This window comes from Drosophila pseudoobscura, chromosome X (assembly GCF_009870125.1).
Source record: "Drosophila pseudoobscura strain MV-25-SWS-2005 chromosome X, UCI_Dpse_MV25, whole genome shotgun sequence".
Taxonomy (NCBI): Eukaryota; Metazoa; Arthropoda; class Insecta; order Diptera; family Drosophilidae; genus Drosophila; species Drosophila pseudoobscura.
In genome coordinates, this window is record NC_046683.1 from 47,524,633 (window position 1) to 47,532,909 (window position 8,277).

An 8,277-nucleotide genomic window follows, 5' to 3' on the forward strand; every position below is an offset into this window, starting at 1 on the left:
ATCTTTCGGCGAAAAACAAAAGACTTAGGCAACGAACTACAGCCGGGGGCATGTGTGGAAACACACAACAGAGAGCGTGAGGGAGATGGCGCCTAAAGTGTCTTTTAATTGCCTACAGGGGTCAAACAAAAAGGTCAAACGGGACAAGGTGAGCTGTCAAATGGACTAACGGAGCCCAGGCCACTGATTGGCACTTTCTTGAGCGACTTTTCATAGCCTCCGGCACACGAAACTCGACAAAGGAAAAAACCGAACTAGCCCAAACACAACACAACCCCTGGCAATTAGCCAGAGAGCAATTAGCAGTGTCGTTGAACGGCAGCCACTGGGCCATCATTTACTGGCTGATCACAGAGCGGCCTGATCGCAGACCAGACCCTGACCGCCAGACGTCAAAGGCAGCAGCCACCAGCCACCAGCCACCAGCCACCAGCCATGGAAACAATATAATTAGCACGAAATATTGAACCAACAAAAATACAATCATTCGTTTTTAACTGCACCTTAAATATATGAAGTATATTCCTCTGGTTTCGGTGGGGTGCCGTTAACAGAGGCATGGATTGTCAACGGGTTTTATGAGCATGTTTGCTCAGCTTTAATAGCTCGCCGCCTGCCAGAAATATAACTCAACAATAGCCCGGACGGTGTCCATTAATTATAATTAAGCTCGCAATTCATGGCCTGAAAAGTGAGCCAACATCATCAGCAGCAATTTCTTGGCTTGCAGAACACACTAAATGTTAAATTAAAGGTAATTTTTTAAGGTTTAAGGTGTTTGTGTAGTTAAATGGAATTTACATGATTGGAAAATGGAATGTGAGTTAACGGGAGAGATGTTTGTGTAGTCTATGTTTTTCTGAGGTGCTAAATCTCTTTTGAAATCCATCCGAAAGTTAAAGAATGGTTCTCCCATGGTTCCCATTTAAATGCACCTCTCTTCAAATAAACCTCGATTCACTTCGAAATGATTCATTCAAGTTGATTAATTTAATATCTAAAATTATGTACATTTTATAATTCATACAATTTTACGTTCAAATTTGGTGTACTCCTCCCGAAATCAATTTAAATTTCAAGTTCGAAATTCACTTAAAATTTCAGCGAAATCATTGGAAGACAATTAAACATTTTGTAATTAACGGATGGGCCAGGGACCGCTTTTGTGGTCCGGTTTTAGGCCTCGGGCACCTGCCACTAAACCACAAATGCCACAGGCTCCGCCAGGGCCAGGGGGCGAGACGGCTGCTTGCGCCGGAACTCCAGGGACTGATGTACTCGGCTGTGGGCCGTTCGCTGCTGAATGACAGCCCTAAAGCCCTGGTGGGGTCCGCGTACTTCATAATGAACGCTGCGTATGTGTCCCCCAGGCTCCAGGTGGCTGTAGGTCCCAAGGACGTGATCTCCATGACGCTGTTCTCGATGGAGGATGTGCACTTGACTCTTCGGATCGGAAATGTGATATTGATGGGAGTAGTGGAGCTGCTTGGGTGACACAGAGAACGAAGAGTCACGAATGGATAGATGGTTCCCACACTCACCCTTTCCTCATCATGATTGTGGCCATAATCATTATACGATTCAATGTATGTCGCCATCACACGCTGCGTATGCGCAATCTGTAGGAACAGCCACAGCCGCAGACAGAGTAAGAGGTAGCCAAATGCCATCCTGACCGGACACGTGGTCATGAGTTGCTGCCGAAATTAATTTGATTAGAAACGTAACGAAACGACAGCCGTGTCAGAGGGGTGTCCAAAAGGCTGACCAGGAGGTGTGGCCGGGGTGAAAATCATTTGCACTTTACAGCAGTTGCAGCCGTAGTTGCAGCAGCAGTTGAAAGCTCGAAGCGGAGCAACTTCCTAGCGCTGGTGCAGTGGCTGATGCTGATTACATAGTCACGTTGTTAACTACATCTTCACGGTGCAAGCAGCAGCAGCAAGAGCAGCAGCAGCAGCAGCAGCAGCACCGGGAGCAGCAGCAAAAACGAACCTTGCAGCAGAGTGTGGTGTGGAGTGGTATGGAGTGGCAGTGCGGTGCATGCCACAGTTGGGCAATCAAATCGAATCAAAGACCAGCATCTTTCACACTTCGTTAGAGGTAAAGCCATCGCCGCCATGGACATGGATTTAGTCAAGGCAATTTAGTGTCAAAAAGCGAGCACTCGATAAAAAAACAAAAAAACCGCAAAGCGAAAAAACTCAACGGCAATATGCACATTATGGATGGATGCCCAAACCCCATCTCAGGCCCGATCTCTGGCTGTTGGCTAACATGCCCTAACGTGACTCGGGGGCCTCGAATGGATTGGCTTGACCCAGGCGCCTGGGTCCCTTTTTTTGCTGAGATTTTCATGGGTTTGGCTTTGGCTCTGTCCGGAGATTGCCGTTTATGAGGCACGAGTTGCAACTTTCTTTCTCTCTTGCATCATGATGGTTAACGTTTTTCTTTTTTTCTTCCCCACTTTTTGCAGCACGTTTCACTGCAAATGCAAAGATTTGAACAGCAGGTGACGCCATCGCCGTCGCCATCGACGTCGCCATCGCCACAACCATCGTCCACGTTCAGGTCTTCCATTTGGGATGCTCAACAGTTCATAAAAATCAATGCCCTTTTGATTAGTTACAGCTGTAATTGTCCGCAAAAGGTAGATCTTTGTGAAAGGAAACCCCAGACTCGCAGCTGGTCCTAGTCTCCATCGACTGCTCTTCAGTAATAGAGAAATTGTCTAATTAGGAACCCGACTTTGAGTACAACTTTCGATTGGCCATAGGCTGCATTACGCATACGCCCCCTTGTCGATTGGGCAATGGTGTCCAGATAAATCTGCCTGAAATCCCTTTGGGCTACAACATGAAGCACCTCAAAATGCAGTCAAGCAAAACCCCCCAAAAAAAAAACTTTCGTTAATTGCAGAGTTCGGGTCCCATAATTCACAGAATCGAACGGATAATCTATGGTGGGTCAGGGCACGTTTTTGGCCCATCTCCGACGCTGGTTAAATGCCAAATGCAATGGGCAAAAACGGGCAAAAAACTGGACCTGGAACTGGGACTGGGACTGGAGTTGGACAGGACAACTTGTTTCCTTTTGACTTGCTAATTGCTATGAAATGAAAATGAAAATGAAATGGAATGAAATCAAATGGCAAGAGAAATACTATATCGGACGACAAACGATTTTCATTTCTCTTACGAGTCCAAGACCAGACGCACGCGCTCCATTAAGCCAGACAAACATGCGGCAAATGTTTATTCATAACTGGATCGACTCCGACTTGGACTCCGACTTCGAGTTGGAATCGGAGTACGACGAGTGGTGCGGTACGAGTCGCAAGAGTAGTCCAGAGTCTGGGTCTGGACTAGCAGCCTGATCTCCGATCTCATTCGGTCAGTCAGTCAGTTAGTGTCTGCTGGTCGGAAACCGAGTTTGCGAGTTTTATCTGGCTCTCTCGTTGTTCCCCATCAAATAAAAGCACTTTTTTCTATTGATTTGTTGCCAGATTTCTTGTTTTCCTTGCTTTGTTTATATAATGAACACTGCCACCGAGCGGCACTTCCCCTCGAAAGAGTCCCCCGCCCTCCCATCCCCCCACCCGTTCGGTGACCATTCGCAACTCTCAGTTATGCGGGTGCTTGTCTCACATAACGCTGCTCAACGTTCGATACGTTGCATTCGAGATACGATTTGATGCGATGCCTGGATCCCTCCCCACCGTCAATCGGAATAATCGGAATCGCAAAGGGGGAGCGACTGCGACTCTGACTACGACTGCGATTGCCGCCGGCGTCGTGCTCAAGTGGGGGCCCAACGCTATAACCTTAGTCGCGGTGCTACGAGTATTTGCTGCTATCTTTATATAAATCATTATGGCTGTTGTTGTTGTTATTGTTGCTGTCGCTGGAGGCTGCCTGCTCCATCGTTGCCAATGTCGTCGCCAATGCTAAGCTACCGTTAGGTTGTAAATGGGGGAAGTTACGACAAAGTTCAGTTAATTGCCCTGATGGTTGGAGGAGGGGAAGGGAAGGGAAAAGAAATGTGGAAACTGTGAGCAGAGAGCGACAGAGGTGTCGGAAGAAAATCAGAGAGAGCGACTACTTAAGAGTGGGGAAAGCATATAATTCAAGAATAAAACCGGAAATGAGTTAATGTGCAACTAATTGTGGAGTACAAATTGGTAAAGAATGACGATTAGGAGAATTGGCTGGAGACGGATCGAATCTTTATAAAAAACGAGAAACTTTTGGAATTCCCAAGACTAAAAGGCTGTCTTAAACGATTGCAACTGGAGATGCCTATGATTTGAAATGGTTAAGACTTTGAAGTCGAATGAAGACCAACTCGTGGAATGGTTATGAGCAATGACAATGGTATCTGCATGAAATGCATCTTCTTTTACATATTCGTATATCCTGTTATGTCTTACTTATTCCTTTGTAGTCTATGTGCTCCTGCTCTCCGCTCTAAACGATTAAGATCCATATATGAATACATACTGGTATTCTGGTATTCCTTCCGCATTTATACTCCACTTCAAGACCAGTAGCTCCGCCAACTTCCCCTTCTAAATAGCAGCACTCCCTCTTGCGAGTCGCTTACATAATGTCAGGGGTACACAGAAGAAGATGCCGTTCAAGGCCGCTCTTGTGAACACGTTCACCGTTCGGTTGTGGGGACCTTTCTTTGCCATCAGCCAAGTCAGGGACTGTCGCGGCTGAAGGCCTTTTAAGGCCTTTCCTGGCTTGGTCGTGTCGCTGCACTTACCAATTAAAATGCATGGCTAGGACAGCTCCAAAAAAGCACTCGAATGCGATACGAATCGCGAACGGGAACGAGTACGGGAATGGTCGAAACAGAGAGGCAGCAACAGAGAGGCAGCAACAGCAGGCAGCAACAACCGACAAATTTTAAAACGCTGCGAACCCGTTTTAAATGTACAGAAATTTACATAATGTGCTCCAAATGGGCAGCAGGCAAATATAAATCTCAAGACAGGCCGAACGCCGAAAAAAAAGCGGCTAAAAATAATGGAAAAAATAGGAGCCCCCAGCAGCAGCAGCAACAACAGCAACAACAGCAACAGCAATGACAATGACAATTGTTCGCGACAATTGCGGAAAAAGGCCACAAGTTGCCGAAAACTAAAATAAAATGAAAAATAGAAAAAATGTCCGATCGAAATGGAAAATCTGGCGGGCATGCAAAGTGAAGTTCATGGAAAATCATGGAGAATTTTGCATATGAAAGTTGTTGCCTGGGCCAATTGAAGGGGAACTGCAAATGCAACTGCAACTGCAAGTGAAACTGAAACTAAAACTCAAACTGAAACTGAAACTGATTGAGCAACCCCAGACGATGTCTGGCGATTTATGTTATTGAACCTTGCTTTATGCTTTATGCAAATTGAAATTCAATGAGTAATTGTTACAGATTTCGGGGTTTGTTTTAATAAGATTTTTCATCATTATTTTTGAGTTTTGTTGAGAAATGAAAGTCCCAAAAGATTAAAGAGTTTGTTTCCCCGAGTTACTTCCTTCAAGAGGGTGCCACTTACTTTTGCCCAGTACGGGTTGCACGTTGCACGTTGCGGCAGCGCAGTGCAGCGCAGCAGACTATGTGTAGGCAGCAATATCAATGGCAAACACTTGAAAACTGAACCACTTTGCTTAGCCGCCACGCGGGCTCTGAAGTGTTTGGAGTGCACTCTGGGTTTATCAACGCTCACCCAGTCCCCAATTTTGCGAAGGCAGATGAGATCTGACTTGAGATTTTAGATTGTCAACTTGCGGGACTGGGGACTGGGGAGAATTCTCTGACAGCACGAAAATCGTGGCAAGACATAATTACATACCCCTCACATGAACATAACATAACTCTATCTGTGCCCCTATCTGTATCTACATATATCTACGAGTACGAGTATTGGTAGTCGTATTTGTTTGGAAAATTAGATCATTCTCTGGTGCAATTCTTCCTCGCCTCGATGTGATTTAATTAACTTTTTGCGCTCTGGCAGCGAACAATAATTGCAAGTCCATGGTGCCTCATGCCCCGAATCGGATTCAATAAGCACCCAGGCAAACAACAAAAGGGCATGATGCCGCACTTTGGGACCCGGACTCAGGGTACTCCGGGCACACACACAAAAACGAGCGTCGACCGCGCTTGTAACCGCAAATTAGTTTCAAACATCACACAATCCAGCAAAAGGCACAAAAACAGGCAACAAAACTGCACTCTGCCTGTGCGGCTGCCCCTGCCTCTGTGGAGCAGCCACTGGTGGCAGGCAGCCAGGCCACATAAAGCCTTGCAAAATTTGAAAATCCATTGCAATAATAACCATAACCCAAAGCCCCCTCTGCTATGTCTGTCTTTCGCTCGTCAGCTGTAAAATCGACAAACGATGTTCGCCTTTATTCTGTATTATTTTTGGTTTTTCTTCTCCTTTTTTTTTTTGTTTTCTCAGTTTTGTATACTTTTCAGATTGTTAGTTGTTTTTATTTTCTTTAGATTTTTTTTTGTTGGTCTCTTTTTTTTATTACTAGCAAAACGAAGATCTTTCAATGCTGATAGTAAAAGTGACGCATCATATGGAGCTGACGGAGCGAACAGGCTGTGAATGTAACCAGAGGGTGTATGGGGCATATAAGACTAGGGGATAAAGGCAAGTTCTAGGAGAGAACCAAAGCTTTAAGTTTCTAAAATCGTATAGCTGCCAAACTGGATGATTCTGTGCCACTTTGAATGGATATAGTGGCGAATTTAATCCCCTAGACCTCACTTGTTAAGCACCATGTTCTCCTGTTATTTTCCCACTAATAAGTACCAACGCGTCCATCCCCCCACCCCAACGTTCTAATACGTTGTTTCATGAGTCAATGACAGAGAGAGACAAGACACAACCATTTCGTACATGTTTACAACTCATTTTGCAATATTCACGTATTTACAAATACACACCAAAAACGTGCCTCGGGATGCGGTGCCCCGCGACGACAATCACTTTGAAAGGGTCGTGTGGATTTTTCAGATTTTGCATGCTGAAAGCTGTCCAGCATCTAAAAGAATCGAAAGAGGTGTTTTGCAATACATGAATGCTAAATTTGGTAACCATCTAGGCAGCAACAATGGCAGCCACAATAGAAGCTATAATAATCATCAATAATACTCTAAGATGGCAAAGAGCTTTCGGCTTAGCCGGTTTTCAGAGGATCGCAGCTTAGTAAACGATTATGGCTTAATTTTGTAAAGCTTCTCCTACAAAACAAACCCCCACACACACACACACAAAACAAAAAAATTAAATCTCTATAGCATAATATTCGAAAAACCGCAAAACGGAGTTCATGAGAGTTTGAGAGTTGAAAAACAAAAAAAAAAAACATTAGATTTATTTGCGGTTGCAAAAATTGTTTCAAATGCGAATCGTCTTTGAGTGGGGCACGTGGTTGGGGGCACAATTAATAACTTGGTTTGTTTTCGCCTCTAGTCGGAAGTAATCATGGCAGATTATCTTAAATTGGCTATTAATAAAATTAGATTGAAGTTTGCTATTGAGATTTGTACTATAATAAATAAAAATAAAAATGTAAAAGAAATCCATAATCATTTGATTGCTGGAAGAGAATTATCGCCAAAATTGTGCCAGTTCAAATTTAATTTATTTTCCAATCTTTTTCCTGTTCAGAATACCAGCACCCATCAGAAATATTTCTTACCATTGAAAAATGATGTCTGCATTATTTGTGAGTACACTTTTCCTCTACAGAATTTTCTTGTTTTAAATTGTGCAATTTGTCTGCAATGTTTCTCTAGGACCACCACCCAACTGAAACATTTCTTAGCCACCGAAAATGAGGCTTAAATTATTGGCTGGCATTTAACATGACAGCCACATTAAATTGTCCACTTGGGCAACCTGTGCCGGTGCCATATATACTTATATATGTACGAATATCCAGCCATATATATGCCCATATGTTTTATATAGGAGTCAAGCAGGCTGCTGCTGCTGCTGCTGCTGCCGGCGTTAGCTATAATTGAGGTTTGACGTATCTGGCCGGACCGTGCCAGCCCGGGCTCGGGTTCATACTCTGTCTCTGTCTCTGGCTCTGGCTTGAGGCCTAAACCTCTCCTCTGGCTGGGCGCGCGAGGAAATGCAAGCGACGACGACGAGCCGTCGACATCTGGCAGTGGCAAAAAAAAAATTAACTATTTCTATTTATTTAGTTACAGTTACAGTTTTGGTTGAAGTTTTTTTTAATTGTCACTTTCATT

At 44.3% G+C, this 8,277-nt stretch overlaps 1 protein-coding gene across 1 annotated transcript; it reads right to left on the reverse strand.

Moving 5' to 3' along the window:
* Positions 1-1,043: 1,043 nt before the first annotated feature.
* Positions 1,044-1,852, reverse strand: Cpr62Ba (Cuticular protein 62Ba). The gene is made up of 2 exons (XM_033383939.1): positions 1,542-1,852; positions 1,044-1,482 (listed from the first exon to the last, which is right to left on the reverse strand). Exons 1-2 carry the CDS (start codon positions 1,689-1,691, stop codon positions 1,198-1,200), a joined length of 435 nt encoding a protein of 144 aa, XP_033239830.1. The 5' UTR covers positions 1,692-1,852; the 3' UTR covers positions 1,044-1,197.
* Between the last annotated feature and the right edge of the window lie 6,425 nt (positions 1,853-8,277).

What these genes read in the sequence shown, in the direction of transcription:
- Cpr62Ba (XM_033383939.1), bottom strand. Translation starts at nt 1,691, where the DNA reads ATGACCACGTGTCCGGTCAGGATGGCATTTGGCTACCTCTTACTCTGT. An exon ending in ACAATCATGATGAGGAAAGG is followed by an intron (nt 1,483 to 1,541) that starts GTGAGTGTGGGA and finishes TCACCCAAGCAG; the next exon opens with CTCCACTACTCCCATCAATA.